This window comes from Magnolia sinica, chromosome 1 (genome assembly GCF_029962835.1).
Source record: "Magnolia sinica isolate HGM2019 chromosome 1, MsV1, whole genome shotgun sequence".
Lineage (NCBI taxonomy): Eukaryota > Viridiplantae > Streptophyta > Magnoliopsida > Magnoliales > Magnoliaceae > Magnolia > Magnolia sinica.
In genome coordinates, this window is record NC_080573.1 from 659,967 (window position 1) to 687,820 (window position 27,854).

General features: G+C 39.9%; 1 protein-coding gene across 1 annotated transcript; it reads left to right on the top strand.

The window, feature by feature from the left end:
* Positions 1 to 9,403: 9,403 nt before the first annotated feature.
* LOC131243607 (putative cell wall protein) lies at positions 9,404 to 9,736 on the top strand. The gene has a single exon (XM_058243126.1). It carries the CDS (start codon positions 9,404 to 9,406, stop codon positions 9,734 to 9,736), a length of 333 nt encoding a protein of 110 aa, XP_058099109.1.
* Positions 9,737 to 27,854: the final 18,118 nt, after the last annotated feature.

Sequence of the window (27,854 nt, forward strand, 5' to 3'; positions counted from 1 at the left end):
TCGGTCAACTACCCCACTGAGATCAAATTCCATCTCAAACTCAGTACATGTCTGACATCCTTCAATTTCAAAGTCGTTCTGTCTTTCTGAGTTATAGAAACGTCTCCCTTTCCAACAATACTGCACGGCTTATTATCACCCAGATAGACTCTCCCGAAATCACCTGACACATAATCATGCAGAACTTCCTTACTCGAAGTGGCATGAAACGAAGCACCTGAGTCTATGACCCAAGACTCATTCCTCGCATCAAGAGACAAGATCAATACTTCTGTGTCACTCTCCTCAGATAGATTCACTAAATCTTTCCCACCTTGAGAGCTTCCTTCTTGTTTCTTAAGCGCCCTACAATCACATTTCATGTACCCCTTCTTCCTGTAATGCCAACACCTGTCCTTGTCTTTCGATCCCTTGGACTTCTTCCTCAACTTATAACATCTGTATTTATTGCATCCTTTGTTCAGCGATCTTCCTCTTCCTTCAACGTTTAAAGCATTCTCCGAATCCCCTGAAACTTCTTATGCCTTTCTTCTAGATTCTTCGCTGAGAATAAGACCAGCCACATCATCGAATTTTAGCTTTGTCGACTCTGAAGAATTGCTCACGGCAATCACCAAACCATCCCAACTGTCTGATAAACTGGACAAGATGAATAACGCCTTGACCTCATCTTCAAAAGTGATGCCAACGGATTCCAATTGGCTTGTGACTATATTGAACTCATTTAGATGTTCAGCCACGCTCCCACCATCTGACATCTTCATGTTGAATAGCCATTTTATAAGATGAACCTTATTGGACGCTGAGAGTTTCTCATACATCGTAGCTAAAGCTTGAATTAATTCTTTTGTGGTCTTCACCTTGGATATATTGAAGGCGATGCTCTTAGACAAATACAGTCGGATCACTCCTAAAGCCTTCCGATCTAATAAAGACCATTCATCATTTTTCATCTTCTCTGGTTTCTTCTCTTTTCTTTCTAGAGAAATATAGAGGTCCTTCTGATACAGATAATCCTCCATCTGCATCTTCCAAAGATAAAGTTTGAACCATCAAACTTCTCAAGTCTAGTCTTTCCTTCTTCTGTCATTGTTCCCACTTGCACTAAACCAATAGGTATAATACCAATTGTTGCGCAGCACGCCAACAACGCAAGTGATCCGAGATCCAATCTCCAGTCTCACCCACAAACGATAAACAGGAAGAAATAAAATCTATAAGTAGAATCTAAGCATACCAACAAACCACAAGACAGAATATACGTGGAAAAACCCCAACAAGGGTAAAAATCCACAGGTGCAAACTTCCACTATGTAGAAAAATAAAATTAGAAGCTATATACTCACCTTGGATGTATAGAAAACCTTTAGCCTTGCTTTAGAAAATCTTTTTCTATACCTTATAAAAACCTTAGGACCCATATTTATAGTTTAGGAAACTTTTGTTCCGCACCTCTACGAAACCGTCTCAAAATTACGCAGTCCGCACCAAATCTGCGCATAATCTGTGTAACCCTCGACTGGTTGAGCCCAAAAAATCCTGCTCACTGGGTTTCGAGTCGAGTGTCCCACTCGACCAGTCGAGCAGTCCCCTTGAACGGTCGAGCAACGCAGTGAAAAACCTTCATTTTACAACGGGCGTATTGGTGTGCTAGGTCCACATCTTAACAGTTTTTGCTTATTAATTGCATTTTTTGTTATAGAACTGTGACTGAAAGTCAACACAAGCTTTTTTTGAAATATATTTCTACATGGCAAGTAGCTAAAAATGACGTTTTGAAAGGTATGGCTGCTTTAGTCGGTTCAGTAAATGATAGGTGAGTATATGGAAAAGTCCCAAAATTTGTTCTGTGAGAAATATGGAAGGAAAAAATGATAAGATACAATGGCATTATGATAAGTTATGGTACAACCATTCTTTTCTACCCGTGTATAAAATATGTAGAGTTCCTATCGGTACAACTTTATGGTCACCTCTTTAAAAAATCAGACCTATCCACACATATAATAGGATAAATTGTTAATTTCAATTTACAACCAATGCAATATTGTGGCCCACCCAATGACTGGATCAACTTGTTTTTGGTACTACGATGATCATCATAGGTGGCCCATCTTATCTATAAGTATGACATTCTATGTGTTTGATAGGTTGGAAAGAAAACAATGGTTGTATCATAACTAATGATATAGTCATTATACCTGATCATCTCAATGGAAGGAAATGATTAAAAAAATAAAATAAAATTATTCCAACAGTGTTTTTAACGTTCCTTAGACGACTTGGTAAGCACATTTTCTTCTATGAAGAAGATTAGAAGAAGAACAAGGACACCACTACTCTCCTACATCTGTTGTACACTGAATCCCACATTTTGACCTATGTGGAGCCAACTGTGATTTGTGTCTAAACCTCGCTCCATTCATCCATTGAAATCATACAGGTGTGAAATATATTAATAAAACAAATCAAAACTAATGATACTCTACGACTCTATCACATATCTAGAAAGGCAACAACAAAACATGATGATGATTCAAATTTGTTGCAGGGTCAAGGTACGTATAATGTCGCTATCTTGAAATAATTTGCACTCTTTTATGTGAACAATTGGTGCAGAAGGCTCGTGCTGCGTTGTCTCAATTATATAACACTCAATAGAAGGATCTCCACAATGTGCACAGATTATGTAAATCCTAACACCAACACCTCATTCCTTATGCCCAAAATAAAAAGAAAAGCAATGCGAAAAAGCAAGATGAAAGCAATCATAGAGATTTTTTTCTTCTTTTGTCAAAACCTTGAAGCAGCTTCCATTATTTATATAATGTGAATAGATGCCTGCTTAGAAACCACCGCGTTGTTTGAAATGTGTATAGTTCAAGAGGCACATTTCATAAAATGAAATCCTTAATAAGTGGGCCACTTCCAAGGGTCATAATAATAATAATAATAATAATAAATTATTATAAAATTGGACAAAATCAAGCCCATTAAGATACCCAAAGAAGCATGATCAAGCTTACGGGGGCCAAATAGTAGCCCTTGTATCTACATGTTACAGCATAATGAAGAATTTATTCAAAGGGCTTTAGAATATGTTTAGGAAAGTTAATATATTTTAGGAAAGTAAATATTCTTGCTAGATGACCATTTACTTGGTAGAATTTTTAGTATTAATTGTATAAGAAAGATCATATACATATTGTTGATGCAAAAATCTGTACCACCCTCCGTTAAGCCTTCAGTGCTCGGAGCGAACCCTGGTCCTACGCAAATGAACTAACAAAGGAGACCCTGGCTCAAACAGGGGACCCTCCGATGCCTAAGTCAGGCTAAGGAAATGGGTCTAAGTAGAGTAGAGTATGGGTGAAGGTGCGAGAGACTGTGCACCTTCTACCGTAAAAATGACCTTTATTTATACCTGAAAGTCGTAGTGAATGTGTCTGGTAATCTTGGCACGGTCATATCCATCACACGAGGATTAGGCGAGTACGGTAGTTGGCAATTACCAAGAGATTATGCGTTGGACATAACTATAGTTGTGCGTTACTGGGGTAATGCATTAATGTCATCGTTGATTAGATTCTGACCCGAGCAGATCTCATGGCTCGGATCTTACTCGCCGACCCAAGCTCAAGGCTTGACACCTAGCAAGTCCGGGCAGTATTAGCAGAGTTGGTCCATTCTGCTTTCTTCAAGTCTTATCAACATTATCTTTCATACGTTGAGTAGGACAGATCGGCTCGTGTCACTCCCCAAACTCGGAAACCCAGCTCACAAAATTCCCGATCGCCGAATCCGGCGACGACAGCCTCCTTAGTGCCCCATTCTCAGCTCCTAGCACACATATGTCAAATTCCGATCCTGGGATCCTACAATGAGGATTTTCAATATGATTTTTATTTTGTAACGGAGCATAACCATAAGCATAACCAAGTCACAAAACAATATCATCATATATCCACTATATAAAAAACTTTGAGTACAATGCGGAAAGGGAAATACAAATATAGATATCGGAACTCCAAAAGCTCAACTACACGCTCCTGCCTTAGAGCTACGTGATCTAACGTCACCTACACGCAATGGTCGTGCATAAGCTTATGAAAAGCTTAGAGGGTGCTGTAAGTATGTGCGCAAGGCAAGTGCTAAGTATGCAATATCAAAGTAATGCGAAAATATGCTGGTAAGTCCATGAATACTATCGGCCATACCAAGGCTATGCAATGCAAGGCATGAATGCTATTGGCCATACCAAGGCCATGCAATACGAGGCCTACGTATCCAACTGTCATATGCGAGATGCAACGCAAGCATGCCACTCCTTATTAAGTACATATATCAGTACAGTTCCCCTCTTGAATATCATCGGGGTCTAACACACTTCACACTGATTACCACCTCTCCAGCCACACAGTCCAGCGAGTAGAAGAGACCATACTATTCGCCTGACCAATAGTCTGCCAATACCTACCTGACTTGTCAATAGCAGACCCATTTGCGAGCTGGTCAAACTCGACCTAGCTTACAACCCCCTCACTCGGGCAGATAAGGCCACACCCCCTTCCAATCGACTACGACGCAGTGGGAGACACAGCTTACTGGTATTTGCACTCATGCACTCATGTATCCACTTAGTCTAGACGTTGGAGCATCTCCTGATACCAAAAAAGTTCTAAGACTTTCACCTAAGGACATCTTATGTACCCACAATGCTAGATCCAATATTTTCGCTATCCAATTCGGTCATCCATGATGTACCTGTGGAAGCCACGGCCCTGATGTCGCTAGGGCGTATAATGATCATATCACACAATTGCTAGATGCATAAATCACACTGTCCAGTCATGCAGCAATCCTGCGCGTACCGCGTGCTCATGTGGGCAACTCCTATTAGTGAGTCCCATAAACAATCTGTCCAATGGCATATGTTATGATCAGTCACTCCTTATATCAAGCATACATATGATGCGTATGGGCATGAATCATAGAGTTATACTAAGTATGTTATATAATGATCTTCATAACGAAGATGAGCCTAAACGGCCTACACACAACAAGTATCGGCCTAACAATGAGCCCTGTGTAGAGTTACAAAGTGGATATTTAACCATCATTACTCTTACAATGTGGATGTCAAACCATTATTGCTCCTAAGGCATGGCCTGTCATAAACATCATTACATACATCATGGTGGAATCATACATCACAATGGACCTCATATACATCACATTCAACCCCACACAAAGGCCTTACATACGTCTCATTGAGCCTCACTAATAGTCCTTATATACATCACATTGGGCCTCAACCCATGGACTTCAAATACATCACAATGGGCCTCATATACATCAAGTGGCCCACATCACATGGGCTGCACCAATGGGCCTTATATTCATCAAGTGGGCCGCACCAATGGGCCTCATATACATCAAGTGGGCCGCATCACATGGGCCTTATATACATCAAGTTAGCCGTATCAACGGGCCGCACCAATGGGCCTCATATACATCAAGTGGGACGCATCAATGGGCCGCGCCATCTACACCATTAATCTATTTTAAGAGGTTATTTTAGAGCATTACTCAAATGAATCATAACAGAAGATCGTCTGGACCATACCACAAATAATAGTGGAGAGATAATGTTTTCCATCGTTAGAATTCCCATGGCTCACCATAACGTTTATTTCCCAATCTGTTCATGAGGCCACAAAGACTTGAATTAAGAGGAAAACAAATTCCATATTAATCCAGAACTTCTGGAACCCCAAACAGGTCTCAATGGTAGGCGTTCAATCCTCACTGATTTTTGTAGTGTGGTCCATCTGATAGACAGACCTGCTTGATTTTTGTCTCAAGCTTTAAGATGATCTCACCATCTGAATGGACGGTTTGGATATAACACATGCATCAGTGGGACCCACAGTACTTGCTGACGTCAAGACCAGCAGCTAACTATTGTTGGTGGAGCCATAGATGGATGGTCTAGATCGAACACATACCTCAGATCAGACCCACAGACTTGTTGACGTACATACAGTAGCTGCTGGCCCAGCGGCTGAACGGTTTGGATATCCTCATACCTAATGATAAGGGCACATAGGGTTGCTAACGTGGGTCCAGCAGGCTATTGGCCCAGATGAACGGACGGCGTGGATTCCACCCACACATCAGGTGGGTCCCGTCCAGATGGATAGATGGTGTGGATGAAATCCACACACATCAGGTGGGTCCCACAAATTTGGTGATGTCACTAGCAGCTATATAACTATTGTGAAATGCACCAACTACTCTGCTACCAATCTAAGTGGGTCCCGCGTGGGGCCACCATATATACTTGCATTGTATTATATTAATATTATTATTATATTATTACTTTTTTTTTACGCTCCAGCATCTAATGTCCAAGAATGCTGGACGGACAGCCTGGATGAAACATCACAAGGTGGGTCCCACATGAGTGGCCCACCATAGTTTAGGATCAAACTGTTATTTGTGTTTTTACCTCATCCAGGGCTCGAAAATGGGCAGCAAGTGGGCTTCATTACTGGACGTCCAAAAAAAATTAGGACAATCCAAATTTGATCACATTGGGTGGGTCACACACATTGATATCATTATTATCATTAAAAGAAAGGGGGAGAGAGAGAGAGAGAGAGAGAGAGAGAGAGAGAGAGAGAGAGAGAGAGGGAGGGACCCTGCTACTATGGGCCCTCCCTTCCATGCGTTACAAAACATATATCAAGTGGGTCCCATTACATATGGGCCCAACGATCAAAATCAACGGTGGAGATACCTTTCCACCAAGAAAATGAAAGGTCTAGATGACCATTTACAATGAAAAAATAAACATCATGATGGGGTCCATGGAGAATGACCCCATCATGGGATAATCTTATGAATCATGGTAGGCTATCGGCAACACCTAGGGTCCAAAGTGAGATTCATACCATCAAATAGTAGGCTCCACTTAGCCCATAATAAAAAAAAAAAACATAATCTAATCCTACAAAACACCCACTAGTTTCGCTTCTTCTTATAGTTCTATAGCTTCCTTAGCTCCTTGGCTTCGATTTAGATGAAGGATGATGAAGGTTAAAGGGTTGGATAATGAGATCTTGGGGTAAGAAGTGGGCCACATACTTAGCTTATTTTCTCTCCTTAGGATTCTTCTCTCATGGTTGCTTGGGAAATGGTAGAGAATGGAGTGAAATAAGAGAGGAGTGGGGTTGTGTAAGATAGATGGGATGAGAGGAATGGGTAGTGTAAGAGAGGGATGGGTGTGTGTAAGAGAGAGTTGACTTATGGGGGTGAGGTGGCATGGGGTATGAGTTGCTTGTCTTTGTTGGTAAGAAAGGGATGGGAGAGGCATGAGTTGTGTACTTGACTAGTACTTGATTAATTGATGTGATGAATTGTAGAAATTCTCTCATAATTCGTAACGCGTGGCGTTTCTTCGGAATATACGCGGGCCCACAACTCTTGACATGCGTATCGTATTGGTGCGCAAGACGCGGGGTTAGAATCATGGCAACGGTGCGGTTGCGATGGTACAAGTTTCGAGTCGAGCTGACTCACATCTACGGGACACAGCTCAAGGTCACGCGCAAATGCCGATTACAGATCGCGGGTTGTCGGAATTCGACAGGGAGGATCATGGGAGTCTATGAAACGATATAGATTACGATACGGGCCGTACGGATGTATGACGTTGCTCCGAAGCGCTTGCCAGATCGTGCTCTTCGGATCGGGGCCACGATCTTATAAGAATTCTCGGGTCGGAAGCTTACTTTGCCTCAGGCTCTAATTAATCCAAGACGGCTCATTAAGGTTGTAGTTAGTGTCAATACAGCTCGGCTCGGATTTACTCATAACACATATAGACCACATTTCAACTCCACTTCACTTTCTTATGTTTTTTTTTTTTTTTTTAATTATTTTTATTTACACACACGGATACCCCACACACTCACACAATAGTGGAATTTCACCACTTATGGGTACTCGATCCCTTGACCAGGTGTTGAAACTCCTAAGAGTCTACCACCGGAGCAAGAGTAACGACCCCACTTCACTTTCTATGTGGTATTAGTTTTAAAAGAAGTGTTGAAAAACTAAGTTCACACTTAAGTTCGTGTATATGGTGGATAATTGGATGGGCATATGATTGGTTGGTGAATGATCTTATTTACAGATGTGTATTATAGATTTTATTTTTATTTTTTAAATAAAAAATAAAAGAGCATGATGGGTTAAACAGGTACTCAATAAAGTTTGTACATGTAACATACCCGTAACATATTTTTTACTAATAGGGCCAACCTTAGCCCGGTGAGGTCCTACGAGATAAGGACTAGCCAGGGCCTTTTCAGAACAGTAGGGCTTGGACCGTGCTAGGGGTAGGGGTAGGGGTAGGTGTAACCTTGGCCTGGTCCATTACCACGCCTCCTCAGGCGCAACAGAGGATTCCTCGTTCCCCATTACCACGTCCCTATTCTTTTAGGCAGGGAGTAATTACACGTGTCACATGTATACCTCAATCAAAACCATCCAAAAGGGACGGCGGTCTTATCTGATTAGCTGTAATCAAATGGAATGCCGAATTGAAAATTAGTCACCTATCGAAATATCCTACTAACAAACGTGAGGCTACGTCTTTAGTAAGCTGTGCACCATCCGGGGTCCATTAATCGGACACTCTAGATAATTCCATATGCACACCAGCTGTGTATGCATAATCCGAGTCCATATCTCCGGACATGTAGTGGATTACGTATTACCGCACCATGTGGGGCCTTCCTTAATGAATGTTTTGTATATCCACGTCGTCCATCCGTTTTAACAGCTCATTTTAGGACGTGATTCCAAAACTGAAGAAGATCCAAATCTCAAGTGGACCACACCACAGGAAACAGTGGTAAATGACCATTAAAAAAAGTTGTAGGCCACAGAAATTTTGGATCAAGCTGATCTTCGTATTGTCCATTCATCCAAGTCTTCTTGACCTTATCAACAGGTTGGATGGTAAATAAACATTACGGTGGGTGCTAGGAAGTTTCTAATCATGGGCATTCAATCACCACTGTTTTCATGTAATGTGATTCATCTGAGATTTGGATTTACATAATTTTTGGGAACACATCCTAAAAATGTTCTGAAAAAGCAGATGGACCGTGCTGGGACATAGAGCACATTGCCAAGGTGGGGCCCATGGTAAGGGTAACACAAGGAGTTACCCTTTGTATAAACACATATATCCGTACTAATGGTCCCACCCCACCATTTTTTTCATAACTCACCGCCATATATCCACCGAACTCCACAAACCTCCTCCCCTACTATAAATGAACCTCTTCTCCTTCTCTTCTTCAACCATCATTTCTCTCCACTTGAAGCAATGGCATCCTCCTCACATTTCTCTCTCTTCTCTCTTTTTGTCCTGTTCTCCATTCTCATAGCCATCACCCAAGTCACCCAAGCAGCTCGCCAAGTCCCCAACACTGCCAAAGACGTGGACCTCAAGCAGTCCCAGTTCCTTGTCGACCAAGATGGTAGCTTCCTAATTCCTGGTGTCGGGCGATTCTATTTTCCACCCAACGGTGGGAGCCCAACAACCACTATTCCCGGCATTGGCTCAGGTGGAGTAAATGGACTGATTCCCGGTGGAGTAAATGGACTGATTCCAGGTGGAGTAAATGGACTGATTCCAGGCGGGGATGACACTCCCTAATCCGGTTGGTGTTGGGACTCATGGCCTAAATTTTCATTAAAGCTGGTTTAGCATTTGGTTTAAGTGGTTCACGTTACATTGTGCTGTTAGAGTTTATACAAGTTTGGGAGGTTTGGGATGTAATCTTCCATAGTTGTCGTACGACAGTTATTCTGTAATAATGAAGTGTATTTGCTTTGAATAAGATGTTTCTCCTGTTGATTGCCATTTTTATTGTCCTCTTTACTATTCTTGCATGTGGGTCAGCCCAGGCATCAATTGATCGTTCGTACATGCTTCTGAGGGGCATTTGATCCAAGTTAAATGGACAGAGGATCCAGGAAATGTGTCCCATATTAAGTAATTAACTGGGACGGCTTGGTTGATTCCTAACCCACCCATGTATGTCATTTATCGGCTAGGCCATTTGAACCTTACCCAACCGGACCCATAATCCAAAACAAATAATACAAGTTACATACATATGATGTTTGTATGTATATTCACTAATTGGGCTAGGTTGGAAAAGAGCCGGGCCAGTTGAGTTGGTTGAGCGTAACCCAATTACATGTGAATGGGTCAGGTTGAGTGGGCTTGATGAATTTTTAAGAGGATCAGTCAAGCTATAGGCTAATGGGTTGCCGATCCGGTTCAGGTGAATAGCTGGCCAGTTTGGTAAAAGTGCCAGGCTCACCTAACCCGACCTGTACCCGACCCATTGCAGCACCTACTCAGTTACGGTCTGCATTTGGTGACTGGGAATGCTTTTAGGCGTACTGGATAAGTTTATTAGTTTGGATTGTTGCTCTTCGGACGCGGATTGCCTGCCAGCAGTAAGGGTGCTACTAAAAAGTGTTGATATATGTTTTTTATACACACTGTCCATTTATTTTTTCATATCATTTTAGGGCATGAGACCAAAAAAGAGATAGATCCAGATCTCAAGTGGACGACACCATAAGAAAACAATGGTGATTGAATGCCCACCATTAAAAACTTCACAAGGCTCATTGATACGTTTATTCGCCATCTAACCCACTATTTTTTTTTTCTTTTTTTTCTTTTTACATACGTGCACAGACACCATCACATACGCTGTAGTGGGATTTCACCACCTATGGATACTTAAACCCTTGATCGGCTGTTGAAACTCCTGAAAGTCTACCACCAGAGCAAGAGTAAGGATCCTCTAACCTATTGATTAAATCACATAGACTTAGAGGAAGTGAAAACAAAAATATCGGCTTCATCTAAAACTTTCGTGGCACCCAAGAAGTTTTTAATGGTGGCCATTCAAACACCATTGTTTCTTTTGGTTGTGGCCGACCTGTGTGATTTGGATATGCTTAATTGAGATAATGGACAGCATGATAAAACACTTGCATTATGGTGGGCCCATAGAGCACCGTCCGGTGGTTACTGGTTACTGATAATGTCAGTACGCAATCCAGGTCCTTATTCTGCTTGTTCACGTGAGCCCATTTTGTGGGTGTTAGCGTGACGGTGAGGGAGTTTGTACACCGTATTCTTCATTTCTGTCTTACCACACCCGTGATGCCTACCTGAGTGGCAATTAGGGCCTGTTTGTTTCAGGACTATCACGGTAGTGTACAGTAGAACTTATATCATTACATTTTTTTTTTATATTACAACTGTATATTGTTAACTCTCATATCACTGTAATCCTTTTGAATCATGTGAGATATGGACTAATGAAAAGACATTTATATGACATAATTTTTTGGGCCCTACCACAATGTGTGTTATATCCACACCATCCATCCATCTTGCATTATTATTTTATAATATGAGCCAAAAAAATGAAGTAGATCCAAAGCAGAAATGGACCGCACCATAGCTAGCAGCGGAGATTGAATGCTTGCCATTAAAAACTTTTTGGGGTCCACAGAAATGCCGGGTTATACTGGTTATTGTGTTTTCCCTTCACCCAATTTCTCTAACCTTATGAATAAGTTGGATGAGAAATAAGCATCCATAGGAAGGTTTCAAAGGCAGGCATCATTAGTTAGGTGTGGTTCATCAATAAATGCAAATAACCAAAGAAAGTATTTTAACTGTCCGGACGCAAAGCTGCAAGAGACATGTTGTACTACTTTCCTGTGGAGCTTGCCGGAACATACCACCGGAACATACCACTTTATCGTGGAGCTTGCCCGAACAAAGAGGCCTAACAGATTTTTACCACAAGGTTACCAGCAACGGATCCTACCAAATATTATCCGGAAGATTTGAAAATTAAATGAAAGTACTTTTTCAAAAATGAAATTACGAAAATGTCGTCACTTACTTATTTTTAGTTTTTTTCTTTAAAAGTAGAGTCAAGACTTGTGGGGCTCTCGTGTATGTATATAACATCCAGCCCCTCCAACGTATGGACCCCACTACGGTGATAACACAAACAAAACAATAGGCTAATCAGATCATCATATTTGATTTACTTGAATTGGGATTATTTTGAAGGGTGTATATTAATTTTTATGGATTGGACCACGTGGATCTGCCATATATTCGGCTTTTTCTAATAATTATGTTTGTTTGCATCCATTGGGCGGGTTGAACTCGAGATGCATACCATGTGGTACCTACCATTCTCATTCTCCACTTTTGAATTTTATTTTATTTTTTTTAAAAGTTGATAGTAATGTAATTTTTCATCTGAAAATGCCCCGCGAATAAAGGTTCCTTGGGCGCTATTTGCCAAAGACACAGTAGTAGAGGACCTGGAAATTATGGTTGCCATCAATAACAAGCACGTGTAGTAGTAGATTACCCTTTTTAAAGGTAATCTGAAACTGCTTAAGAAAAAAAAAAAAAACTGCCTTGTCCAAACTGATCAACCTAACCCACACCACAGTTCTTGTGAATCTACCACTACCACCAAGCCATGAATAGGGACTCAAGACGAAACTCAGTTCAGTTGAGTCAAACTAACCTGCAAAGAGCGCTTACTGGTTGTCTTATCCAAAAGACTTTGTCATATTATCCTCATTGTTGTCACCTAAGCCTTTTTTTTTTTTTAATAATTAATTAGATTTGGTTACATAAATTGTGTTCTGTCATTTCACTCCATGCTTTGTTTGGTTTTGCTGAAATGACTGATAAGTTAAAGGAAATGTGTAATGATTACAAATTGCTTTACTTGTCCATTGATGTCGACTGTTGACTACTGATTATTAAATTTAGTTTCTCTAAGCTAAAATCGTAACAATGACATTTATACATTACTTAAATGCTACATCATTTCCAAAATATGCTGATATTATTGTCTATTTAAGATTTTGTTCGTCATTATATGAAAAATGCAATGATTACAAGTTCCTTTATTTGTCTCTTAAATACATATGTATTTGACTAATCATTTCTATATTTACCAACATGATATATGTCACTGTTAAGACAGTGGTGAAATTGCAATACCAAGAATTTCAAAAACTCAAACAAGCCCAACTTTTAGTTAGATTATAGGTCATCAAGTCTTTTTTTACTACCTTCATCTGTATCCTTTTAAGTCTTCTGCCTACCTTTTAACTTATATCAACTCACCCCTAATTGGCACGGTTCTTGCTCTCCTTAAATGTGACCAAACCATTAAAGTCTCCATTCCCTCTTATTATCCATTGGTGCTACTAAGTTCCTCCTAATGTATTCATGTCTAATTCTATTTTTCTTTGTCTTGTAAGTCATCCATCTCAACATCTTTATTTTAGTTACACTCATCTTATTAACATGCTATTCGTTAGCTACTCAACATTTTGTCCTATAAAGTATTGTTGGTCTTACAATTATTCTATAAAATTTCTCTTTCAGTTTGAATGGTACACGACGATCATATAAAACTCTAGAGATACATTCCATTTCTTCTGCCTACCTCTGGCATGTTACAACCAGCATTCTACTCAACCTATTCAGTCTTAATTGACCTAAGGTTTCGAAAGTGGCCATTTTAAAATACTTGATGGTAGGCAATATTAACTAATTCCATGTTTTCAATCTATTGTTACAAAAATTACACTCCATATACATTATTTTAGTCTAACTAATTTTAAATCCTTCATATTCTAAAGCATCCATCGATAAACCTAGCTTTGTGTTTACACCCTCCATCTTGTCAATCAAAACTATATCATTTGCAAAGAACATGTACCATGAGATCTCTTCCTACAAATGTCTCATTAACTCATACACAACTAATGCAAAATGGTATTAGTTCAATGTCAAAACCTAGTTCACGCCTACAGTAATAGGAAACTCACTTGTTTCTCCATCAGCAGTTATTACTTTCGTTACACTCCTTCATACACATCCTAGTTATTACACTTCACTTCTTCATACATATTCTCAATCATGTTAATATATTCTCTCTTGAAACTCATTTCTTTCCAAACATCTACCAAATTAACTCTCCAAAGACCATATCATATGCTCTTTTTTTTTTTTCTTTTTTTTTTTTTTTTTTAAAGTTAATAATGACTGTGCGAGATCTTTCCTCCTCTCCCTATGTTTCTTCATCATTATCTAAGTAGGAAAATAACTTTAGTAGTAGACTTCCCAGGCATAAAACCAAATTGATTTTCTAATAAATTAGTCTCATGCATTAGTCTTTAATCAGTCTACCAATGTTTCATAGTATACCACATAAGTTTAGTCCAATGATACGGTGCAACTCTGTATATCTCATTTATTCTTAGACAAGTACCACTATACTTTCATAATTTTGTCTAACATTTCCTTTGATCTTATAATCTTGTCAAACAACTTTAGCCATCAAAATAACTTAGTATCTCCTATACACTTCCAAACTTTTATTAGCATACCATATTGTCAAGGACCCTTTCTATTTTCATCTTTCTCTAAGTTTCTTTCACTTCAAATATCCTAATCATATGAAAGTATCTATGGTCTTCAATATTATATGAGTTTATGGTTCATTCTAGAGAGAGAGAGAGAGAGAGAGAGAGAGAGAGAGGGCACAAACCCGATGGATAGAACCTTTTCATTCACGAGATATAGAAAATGGTCTATGAACATGTTCACGTGATCAGTTGTACAGATCACTGACTATGGGACCATGAACTAAAAATCTTTTTGATTGAATTACCAAATCTATTGCATGTGCATTTGAATGTTTTTTTTTAAAAAAAAATTAAAATTAAAAGTTTTTTATTGGCAGTTACTATTTTTATTGTATGGCTCACCTTATGTTCGGATTCAGAAATTTTTTGATACTTTTGAACATTATAGTGGATTACATCTATTAAACCAGCCAGTTGGGTGGATAAAAGTATTATGCAGGTCCCACAATTCTCCACTTTACTACTTTCTATAGAAAAAGTATATGCAGCTAGCAGACATATTTACTGTAATAGCAGTCCTTAAAAGAGTACTTTCAAGATTTTAGAAAATATTTTCAAAATCAGGGTAATATTTTGTAGACCACTTAATGCCTGCCTAAACACTGGGACAACATATTATTCCATCAAATCTTTTGCACTCATTGTTTTGAACTGTTTATATATTTCACAGGTAACTATCTATTTACAGCTCACTTGTTGAAGGGTAACAAAATTCCAATATGTGAATTTTTTGGTGAATTTCCTGTCCATGTTGGAGGATGCCGATTGAATGGTACCTCACTCAGTAGTAAGGAGACACGGTGAGATGTGATTAGTAGGGCTGTGTGCTATTAGAGATGGGCCAAACCTCTTTTAAGATTTTTTGGACTGAGTATGCACTTGGCCATCTTTAGCAGTGTACAAGTGTGCAGTGTCACCAATCACATCTTGCCACGTCTCCTCACCACCTGACCTCACAACCCAATCCCCGTCCATGTCCATCATCCCTAATGCATGTGTTTTATCCGGGCCATCTTAGGGTACGAGCTCAATAATGAGGCAGATCAAAGATGCAGATAATACTATATCATATAATTAAGAAAGCAGTTGTGATAATGACACCCACCATTGAAAGCTTCATAATACTTATCGTAATGTTTACTTACCATTCAACCTACTCATAAGGTCATATAGTAGGTCATATAGACTCAGACAAAGGTAAAACACAAATATTAGGTTGGGTAAAACTTCAGCGTCTTCCAAAACGTTTTTAATGGTTGGCATTCAATCCCCCATGATGCAGTCCCCTTATGCGGTCTGGAAAACGTGTCACATTTGAAAAGTTGCGCATTGGAATACCATTCAGGATCTGACGCATTAGAATGTAAAGCATCATAACAGGCCATGATTTTGACTATTCATCAAATGGGTCCTATCCCTTGCTTAATGAATAACCATTTGCTACTGAAGGATAATTGCTTTTCATCTCAAATCAAAGTAAATGCAGATAATCTCCGTCTGACAAATGACTTACACATGGATGAATTTTGTAAAGGATTTTTAAAAAGAAAAGAGAGAGAGAGAGAGAGAGAGAGAGAGAGAGAGAGGCAAACCTGATAGCTAGAACCGTTTGATATTTCACGTGAAATATATGGAAACTGTGGTCCATGGACATGTACATGTGATCGGTTGTACGGATCACTGACCATTGCACCATGAATCCAATAATCCAATTTGAGGTGATGACAAAAAATGTGTGCTTAATGCTCCCCTCCAAAAAAACAAAAACAAAAATAAATAAAACAAATAAAGTCATGTGCAACAATGTAACAGCATGGACCATGGTTATTGTCTTTGAATGTAGCTAGAATCTACAGCCAGATACTTCCCCACCGTCTTCCGTGGATCACCATGTGCCAATCGATTATTTCCAATGTTATATATATATATATATATAAAAGAAAGAAAGAAAAGAAAAAGAACCACATGACTATAACGGGAACTGGCCATTTCTTGGTCTCTGCTTTCAATGGCTTATTGATCACACAGAAAGAATGATCCAAACCATTGAATCCATCTTTAGTGATCCACACCACTCCTCTTATGACCCAAGGTGCAGAATTTTATATGATATTACTTGACCTATGGGATATGTATAGCAGACTCTGCTTTTCATTTTGTACAAGGTGGGTTCCATGGTTCCATGATCCAAACATGGACCTGTTCATCTCCACCGTGTATGGACCCACAATAATATAACATTAGGGCATAATTAGAAACATTATTGGCCAAGAGATCTATGATCTGGATGGCGGAACCATGGGCTGGCCCACTCGTACAAACCAAAAAAAATAAATAAATAAATCCAAATATGTTGAACAAAACCAAAAATGAACCTTTGCATCCATCATTCATGAAGAAGAGAGGAGCTTAGTTTAGGGCCAGACCCTGGTTTTCAGCTGAATAGAGGGTATAGATAGCCTTTCTTGATGGAGTAGGTTTCATGTGGTGCCCCTTGACCCATGTGCTAATTAACAAGGCCTAAGAGACTTATAAGGAAGTCAGGTATAGAGGATACCTTAGTTTAGTTCAATACTGCCACATACATCCACACTAATAGGGAAACCATAACAAACTACACCCTCTCAATAAAGAAAAGATTTGAGATGCGTGAGGGATTCACACCCAATCACAGTGCCATTTATGATGTTTGATTTGGTAAATATATCCATCTTTCTTTGGTCCACAAGTTATAAATGGAGTCTGAGATTATTATTATTATTATTATTTATTTTTTTTGCTAGACACAGGCAAAATGCAGTGGTTCGTAAGCATGAACTAAAATTTTTACGTGTGCCATAATTTGACTGAAATTAAACCATCCAAGTTGTGGGTCCCGCTTTAGATGCATCATATACCAATTGCTAAACATTTAATGGTTGGTTAATTTGTAAGTGGTCAACATTCAAACAAATGTCCAAATAATCAGGGGGAAATTTTGTCAAACATTCTGATTTTCAGGTTATGGACTATCAATTATATATCCACCACTTGGATGCTTTAATTTCAATTACGTGTTTATTACATGTAAAACTGCTCTTGCATGCAGCTTTCTGCCTGTTAAGCCAAGTTTGAACACTGGGAACATGATATTGCAAACCTTGAATGATTGAATGAATGGAGCAGTGGGGTTGGCCATAGATCTGTGGTCAGATGCGTGCTGCTCTGCTTAATTGGCCGAGATTTGAAATGTTCTCATCCAGTTGATTTTTTTTTATAAAATTTTTAAATTCTCTATTTTGATATCTACTGTCCTGAGGAAAGCTGCTTGCTGGACCGGATAGCCTAGCTTGTGTAATTGGATCGATTGTGATTCTTTTAGCATTTTATTTGCTAGTGTTTCTGCTGTATGGTAAGATTATGTGATAGGCGAGGCCATGGTGCCCGCCTGAATGTTCTTGTTCAACATCCTATTTTTCCCAAATCAATACAGTTACAGGTGGTGTTCTCCCCTTTGATTGCGAGCACTTGGATGACCTAGACATTTGAATTATCAGGTGCTGCGATACTTGAGGTTTGTAATTACAGAATTATCATCCTTGTTACTAGCCAAGATTTTGGAATAGGCCACTGTAATCCCTATAAGTCTGGTTCAATTACAAGTTGGAAATCATGAGTTGTATTGATCATTTTACAAAATGGTCTCACGATTGATCTAGACCATCGATCATCTGGGTCCATCACCTGGTTGGCCATCCCTTAAAAAACATCACTTTTGTCTGATGATCTTTACTGACTAGGTAAATGAAGGAGGTCAACATTAATCATATTACAAAACAAATGGTCTACTCATTTATCTAAACAATCCATCATGTGGGTCAGACATTGGCTAGCTATACTGTAAAAAATTATTTTCTCCTTTATATTCTTTGGGAAACCAATCCAATCAACCTAGCAGCCATCCTTGCCATCCCTCAAAAGTGTAGTTGGCTAGCTCTCCATGTATGAATTATGACTTGAAAAACCCAGTCAGATAAAACTTCTTGCTTCTAACCTTGTGGGTCCCAAATGTTTGTAGCAAAAATAATAGCGAACCAGTAATGACAATGACATCGTTGAAGTCCAAGTCTCTGACACTACAATTTTTTGCAACCAATGTGTAAAATTTTCTTTTATATAAATATATTTATAGGTAGGGGTGTACATCGGGCCGAACCGAACTGAACTAGGCTCAACCCGGCCCTGCCCGGTCACCAGCCAAACCAGCCCGAACCCGGCCCGGCCCGGTCACCGGGCCAACTTGTCCAGCCCGAACCTAGCTCGATCAGCAATCGGACGAGTTCGGACCGAGTTCGGACCCACGATTTGGACGGCCTTGATTTTTTTTACTCTGCTCTATCTACTCCATGGGAAGGGCTTTGGCAGGTAACTTGAACGGCCTTGATTTTTGAGAAGGACTTTTGTCATAGATTTTTGGAGACTTTGCTCCATCTACAAAGGGACCCACGATTTGGACAGCTTGAATTGCTGTAAATGGTTAGGGTAATTGGGTAAGAATTTAATATATATATATATATATATATATAAGTTGGGCTAGGTTAGGGTTTCGGGCCGAGTCGGGCCGAACTAAAATCTATCCGAATTCGGCCCAAACTTAGTTTCGGGCCGAAGAAAATGACCCGTCCCAACCCGAACTCAGTTTCAAGTCGGGCCGAGTCGAGCTTTTTCGGGCCGAGTCGAGCGAGTTAATCGGGCTAGCCCAGTTCGTATACAGCCCTATTTATAGGTAGTGTGCTCTCACATTTCTCCAACTTGTGTGTGTTTCATCCAAATTAACAAAAGAAAGGCATCATTCCATTCACATGAGTCCACCCCTGTTCTAATAGCTGGTTAAGTGCCGGCCGAGCCAGTGACATGACCTTGTGTGCACGTAACCTTTTATTGCATTGGTATGAGCAGATGGAGATGGTTGATGGTTTGGCATGAAATACGACATTGGCCTCCCTTTCATTTTGGAGGCCCACATGATTATTCTAATGTAGCTTGCAATATATTTCATGCTCTCCCTCACCGACCCTTTCATACTTCCGCTGGAATTAATCAGTTAATGTGGCAGCAAGATGCTCTATTTGGTCTTCTTTCCCTTTTCCTTTCATTTTGGGGTTTTATTATATGAGGGCTTTTCTTTTCAGATCATATCCTAACATGAAATGGTGTGGCTCACTTTTGAGTTTTGGATCTACCTTTTATTTTTTGCAGATCACATCCCAAGATGACATGGTGAAACTGAAGGATGAAGTGAATGTCAGATAGATGAATTCTAACCCAAGCTTTATGGGGCCTAGGTAATGTTTGTGTTATATCCATTTCCCATTTCACATAAGCTCAAACATGATGGACATCTATGTAAAATCTACTCCGTTCATCGGGGGATTCTCCTTATTTTCATCGTTTACACAGGAGATAAAAGTCCTACTGGCCTTAAAAATGGTACAAAAGTTAAATTTCTCCTAAAATCACGTAGTTCACAAGGTGTCACCTGCTTTAATTTTGAATCAAGAAGAATTTTGTATCTTCTCTATTCATCCTAATGAGTTACACCTAATTAACGGATTTGATTAAAGATGCACAGCATGCTAGCCCCACAGAAAGTTATGGTTGTCATCCCGTCCCCATTGTTCTATTTTTTTATGGCCCACCAAAGTGGATCTGGCTGATTTTTTTGGCCCGCAGTCTTAGCATCAAGGATAATCTGATCCACGGAGTAGATGTTCCATATAAAACATGGTAGGTCCCACATAACTCGGGTGAAGGTCTTTTTTCCAAGCGCCTCTTTGTTGAGGATTCGGGATTCCCTCTCCGGTCGGATAGGGTGTGATTAGGGCTGTACACGAACCGGGCTAGCCCGGTTAACTCGCTTGACTCGGCCCGACTCGGAATTGAGTTCGGTCCGACATGGGCCATTTTCTTCAACTAAAAAATAAGTTCGGCCCGACTCGGTCCGAAACACGACTCGACCTGGCCCGACTCGGCCATTCACACACACACACACACACACATATCCTAAATCCTTACTCTAACCATTTGAGACATAGAAGTGAGAACGTCGCCCAACCCTAAACCCTAAAACCCTCTATCTCTCTCTCTCTCTCTCTCTCTCTCTCTCTCTCTCTCCTTCTAGGATAGTTCACGGCTCATCTTTGAAGTGACAGTGACTCATCCACCTCATAGGTCTCATAGATTTACAGCAATCCATACCGTCCAAATCGTGGGTCCCTTTGTAGATGGAGCAGGTTCGAAATTGGCCTGAACTCGCCCGATTGCTAACCGGGTCGAGTTCGGGCTGAACATGTTAGCCTGGTGATCGGGCCAGGCCGGGTTCGGGCTGAGTTTGACTGGTGACCAGGCCAGGCTGGGTTAGCCCATTTCGACTTGGTTCGGCCCGACGTACACCCCTAGGTGTGATTCTCCTAGTAACAACTTCCCACAAACACCGTTCTGTGCAACATAACTGTGGGCCCACCATGATATCTTTGTCACATCGACTCCGCCAATTTGTTTTGCTAGATGATCTTAGGACTTCAGTCAAATAATGAAGTAGATCCAAAACTTGAGCGGGCCACACCACAGGAAACATTAGGGAGAAAAATGACAACCATTGATCAGACATTATACTTTGCAACACCATGGACTCGCTTGCATGATTAAATGGTAAAGATCAATGGACTAGATCATTAAACGAAGGCACCTATTGCATAATAAGATGAGATAAAGGTAAATGGTCTGGATCAGTTAACCTTGTGTCCACTCACACAATCACAGTGGGCCCCATATGTATGATTAGATAGTCAATGGCCATGGTGCATTTAAGTTCATATGGCGCCACATGCACTCTAAGATCCACATGCATGATCGGATGATAAGTTGGAATATTCAATGGTATAGATTATTAAACCATGGGCCAACGGCACAAGACGTTTAGAGTGGAACCCACGTGCATGATTAGATGGCAACCAATAGGGTCAAAATCAGTGGGTCTGGATCACTAAACCATGGATCCACAACGCAAAATGTTTACTACCCCAGGTGTACACTGGGCCAAACATGCACGATCGACCCATGCGTTTGTCAATTTGGAAGGTTGAAATTAAATCGTGTGGATCACTAAACCATGGCCCCCGTGCTCAAAGCAGCGCAGCGCCTCATGGAGAGTGGGCCTCACGTGTACAGTGGGCCATAAGCGCACCATCAGCCATGTGTAAAGTGGGCCCACTTGTACAGGGAGGGGGGCATACATGCACAATTAGCCCACTTGCACTGGGCCATAAGCGCACATGTTTGTCGGTTTGGATGGTTGTGATTAAAATGGTCTTAGATCACTAAACAATTGGTCCAAACATTGGATATGGGTTAGGTTAGGTTCTGGGGTTATATGTAGTAAGGATGCCTATTCCATGATGAACCGGACATCTATGATGACGGGAGGTGTACACGAACCGAGCTACTTCGGATGGCTTGCTCGGCTCGGCTCAACTCGACTCAATTCAATTCGAAGCTAAGTTCGATCCAAAGTTGAGCTGATTTTTGGAGCTTGAAAACAAGTTCGAGCTTGCCCCAGCTTACTCGACTTGGATTGAATCCAGCTCGAACTCGGCTCGACTCGGTGTTGGGATATATATACCTTTCAAAAGGAAAAAAAAAAATCCTACACCTTTTACCTTTATTCCTTTTCCCTTATCCACACGGCAGCACAAACCCTAACCCCTTTTCCTTACCTGGCGCTTCTAAACCCTAATCCGAGCTCGAGCTCCCCTCTTCCGGTATTCCTCCATCTCTCTCTCTCTCTCTCTCTCTCTCTCTCTCTCTCTCAAGCACTCACCTCTATCTTCCTCCCTTTGAAGTTGATGTTGCTCACCAAGTGTTTGATGAAATGACCCAACGAAGTGTGCCTGGTGGCAAAGAAGGTATGTATATGAAACCAATACCCTTTTTTTTTTCTTGATTTTTAAGTTGCTTAGAAGGTGTTTGATAAAATACCTGTAAAACCATTGTTGCTGTCTTAAATACAGTGAGATTTTGAAGGTGCAGTACAACTGTTTGTGAAAATACTGCATAGGCGAACTCAGCTCGAACTGGTCCGAGTTACTGATCGAATCGAGCCAAGCTAGCCAATCAAGCTCGATGACCAAGCTGAGCCGAGTTCAAGCTGAGTCGAGGTGGCTGTTCCACGCGATGCGTACACCCCTAATGATGACCCCATGTACCGCATCTGCCCAGTACTAGCACACCCCTTCTTATAATGGGTGTGTAGTCGACATCCCAGTCGTACACTAGTGACCCACACACACGGTATAGATGCGTTAGTGCTGAATAGGTCAGTTTTAACTCGTTAGATATGCATTAAATGCATAACCATGATCGTTAGAAAACTTACCAATGGTTCACATTTGATGATTAAGTGCTGCCCTTTGATAAGTGGACGGACATGATCTTTTGGCCAAGTGATGTATTAAAAAAGTGAATCTCTTCAAATGCAAGGCTAGGATTAGACCCTTACATAACATATTAGCAAATGTGGTTCAGCGATGCTAATGACTTGAACAGCCCAATATATAGTAAGTTTTGAAAATCATGTTTGGAACTTTCATGAGATCCACAGCGTCCAATATCATCAAAACTCAGGTTGGGAACAAATATGCGACACCCACCGCCAAGGTGTTTATATGATATCAAGTGAATCTACAAGTTTTTAAGTTCTAGATGTGCTCATGAAATGGATGGATGGATTTAACACAAACATCACAGAGGGCCCCACAACGCTTGGGATCACACCCCCAAGTTAGCATCCTTTCCTCATATAACAAACCCAGCTTCCTCCTTATAAATTTTAATTAATTGGATGTTTTTACCATGTCCGGCCCTCTCGATTCTTAAAGGGTAGGTAAGCCTTATTACTCTCATGAATAAGTTTGGAAGCATGCTTTTGCAAATAATAAAAATGAAGGGAATTTGCTGAAAAATTGGGAATTAAGAGCCAACTTTTGTATGAAATCTCATTTTCAAAATCTTATTGAAAATTGATCGAATGATATTATCATGATAATATCTTAAGATCTTCAAAATCTTGCTATTTTTAAAATCTTCATGATGTCATCGTGATATTAATGCATTAAAAAAAAAGTTAAGTAATTCAAAGATACTTATATATATATTTAAAAATTTTAAATTAATTGTTAATCCATAATAAAACTTTCAAATATTTAATTTCAATGATATTTTTCTGATCATATATATATATAACTCGTAGGAAAGAAATAATCTTAATCTTTCATATTGTTGAGCTCACTAATCCACATCCAACATTTAAACCACTAGAAAAAGCAGCAGCTAACTATAATCTAGATAAATCCAAAAAAGGCAAGTTGTGAGGCTCCTAGAAAAATTGTAAATAACAAGTACAACCATAATAATAATGATAATATGGTGATGTGATAATACCAACACCCGACATGTTCCATCCTATACATAGACGCATTGTCTAAAGTTGTATCCACTAATCAAATTAGCATACAATAAATTGCAAGCTTATCACTTAAGCCATTCCTAAAAATTTAAATTAAGTAAGATTAGCTCATCATTATCTCTTAAACTCCCGCTTTCAAACAAGCGATAAGGGTTGTGGCCACCAAAACCAAAGTGGAAATAACTGAAGCCTATCAAATCCATCCATCCATCTCCACCAAGAATACTGATTAAATAAATTTTGTTACAATTGGCATTGGCACGTCATTGATCTTCCACCGCCCATCGAGATCACATGATCATTGCTAGTGCACGAGTGTCACAAAAATCTACAATGAGATTGACCACCATGCATACGTTGGATTCTATATCATCATCATCTGGCTTTGGTGACAGATGTCAGTCAGCAGTTAATCCATATCATCACAGCCAGGTGATGGTGATCATACAGCATGCAAAAGATTCTTGTTAAAGAGGCCTATCCATGTACTTGCGCATGTGGTCATGATCTTGAAAACGCAAGCCCTCAAACCACACTCTGTATCGATTGTGACGGTTAAACTTGAAATAATCGATTCACATTCTCATCTTCCGTGCAACCAAACTCCATGGTACATGTGGTCCTGATGATCCCAGCTGTCGATTTAATTAAAATTGTCAATAGCCCAAATTAGAAGAGAAAAAGTCTGCGAATCGGATGCGATATTCATTTCAATAATAGTGGTTTAATTTGTAACATGGCCATGGGTCATCCATATATAAAAGGGCCCCACTAGTTGGACCGTCTGAATTCAATGACCAGAACGACACCCAAGTCTACTGCAGAGTCACAACGAACCATGACTTGTTGGTTAAGCGCAAAGAAAGGAAGAACTATTGTTTCACACGTGCAATAGGCACGTGCCTCGATTTATTTGATACGGAACTAAGGATTGCTTGTCAGAGATGGAAAACAACGTTCAACTGATTCGCGGGGGCCCCGGTCACGTGTGAATAGTCAGTCACGCATTCGGTGATTGATGAATTCGTTAAGGAAATATGGGGCCCTTTCCATGCCGTGTTTTGGCTTGTTTGGCTCCTTCAAGATTGCTATGCTGGGATTGGCCTGGCGTGCCAAACAGAGTCGGTGATTTGATCCCAATCCCAGGTATCTCAAGACAATCCACTGGCATCACCATCATTACATTTAAATCCCATCAAATCCCCCCTAATCCTTCAAATTTGCCTGGGACGTGTTTGGTTTGAGGGATTAGAAGGGATGGGAAAATTTAAAACCGGGATTGGCCGGGCGCGCCAAACAGACTGGATATAGCAATCCAGGGATATATCAATCCCAGAGATGGAAAACAACGTTCAACTGATTCGCCGGGGCCCCGGTCACGTGTGAATAGTCAGTCACGCATTCGGTGATTGATGAATTCGTTAAGGAAATATGGGGCCCTTTCCATGCCGTGTTTTGGCTTGTTTGGCTCCTTCAAGATTGCTATGCATTCACACGTGCCATCGTGGAAAACGTTCGTGCGTGACATCATGGAAATTCATCAGGATGCATGTACCGTCAGCACTTGGTTGGTTCACTGCATGTGTGTTGGATTTGGTCCAATCTCCAATGAATAGGTAAATTTGATTTTTGGTGGAGCAAGGACACATGATTACAGTGCCTTCTACCTGATGAACGCACGGATCTCTCAGACGTGTCCAGCCATGGCACATTTTCAGCAAAACTGCTGTTCATCTCACATGACCAATCCTAGCGTGTCTTGAAAAAATGTCCAAACATGAGCTATGTTCAAAGGCATTAAAATGCTAAATGGTAAGAAAAAGCAAGGAAAATGCAAGGAAGAAATGGAGCTTTCACCATTTCTTCCTATATACATTAAAAGTTTTCAAAGCTATTACAGTGAATATTTGTGGGACGCTATAATTTATGGGCCTAATTATCACAGTTTCTTAAAAGCTTTTCAAAGCTATTACTCAAAAGCAAGGAAGAAATGGAGCTTTCACCAAAAGTCTGGGGTACAACAACTGCATTAGTCTTCTTTGCAATATTTCACATGCAACTAATACAAGAGTGCCACGTTGCCATCAGCTTCAGTCAGCAAAAGCAATAATGCCCACTTGGGCTTTTCGATTCTCTCTTTTATAGCTTGAGTTTTGACTTTTGACAAACAAAAATGAGGTCATCTACTTACTTTCTATATACATTAAAAAAAATATAATAAATTTTTTTTAAAAAAAATCAGAAAACCTTTGAATGGTTGTCACATTTTCTCATTTAACTTAGATGTTGCTTCCTTATCCAAAAAGTCACATACATGTACCATATCCGAACCGATCATCGAATAGGACCTACTCTGAATGGGCCATATGCCAAAATTCAGATCATTTTGACGAAATGATCTTAAACCTTGACACAGAGATTATTTAATTAATTAACAAAAGGAAATAGAAAAAGGAGAAAAGTCGAGGCCCTCTAGCTGTTGGGATAACACGTGAAATTGGTTTTGGAAGAAGGTCGTCCTACAGAGACAGGGCAGCTTCACATGAGAGGGTTTATTGGAGGGAATATGATATTGTCGATCGAGCCAAATGAACTAACACATGTGGACCCATGTCTATAGCATAGCTAGACGTGGGAGCATGGTGACTTATCAATCTAGACAGTTCATTTAGTTTCTAGCTGCGGATGGAAAATTCGTCAGATGCTTTTAGCCATCTCATCAGTGCGTTTGAAAGAGATTGTATTGAATAAAATTAGTAAATGGTCAACATTGAACAAAAGAAAGGTAATAAAAGTGATAGATGAGATTTCACATGTAAATGAATATCAGGTGTATAGTAGATAAGACTGCACTGTATATAAATATCAAGGGGTATAGCACGTGTGATGCACGTGGAGTGTGGAGAGAGAGAAAGGCGGTGGGAGAGTGGAGTGTTCTGCAATAGTTGTTTCCTACACACTGCATAATTAAAACACCTACCATGGTCGACTAAGGGTAAAATCTAATCTGTTCATTAGGTTCTATACTCGAATGTAGATCTTGATATAAATAACCAGCTAGATGAACACCTCAGTTGTGCCATACCACATTGAACAGTGGGAATGAGATGCTGACCATACATTTGTGTGTGGGTTATTATGTTGTGTAGCTTAGATCCACTGTTACAATCGTTTGAATCATATGTCATGGATGACCCATTGTATGATTGGCTAAGATTCACCATTTGGATTGTACAAAACACATGCCATTAATGGACCACTACATTAGGGGCTTAGATTACCCATTCCAATGATTTACATCACATAACATGGATTATTGTCATATCATGAATGACCCACCATATAAATAAGTTCACTTAACTATTTGGATTGTTTAGATCACAAGCCATGAATAAAGCAATATATGAATGATGAATCCACAATACTTTTAATTGAAGTAAAATGCTATAAATGGCCTACCATTGAATGATTTGATTATTTGCTCACAAGGCCTACACTACAACTAGTTGAAATCCTATGTAAGATATATAATTGTTTTGTATTTGTATAAGGATAAAATGTGAATTTTTCTCGATAATAAAAATAGCAATGCATATTATAATCAGTTAAATTTAAAAATCAATACTTCTATTTATAGTCAAATTTGTTACAAGTTAACCTTAGGTGGTTCGTAACTTTATACCGAAAAGGAAATAGGTTATTAGAAAATGCCGAAAAGCAATAGGATTATTTGATGTGCTGCCAAAAGAGAGAGTTGTAAATG

What these genes read in the sequence shown, in the direction of transcription:
- LOC131243607 (XM_058243126.1), top strand. Translation starts at nt 9,404, where the DNA reads ATGGCATCCTCCTCACATTTCTCTCTCTTCTCTCTTTTTGTCCTGTTC.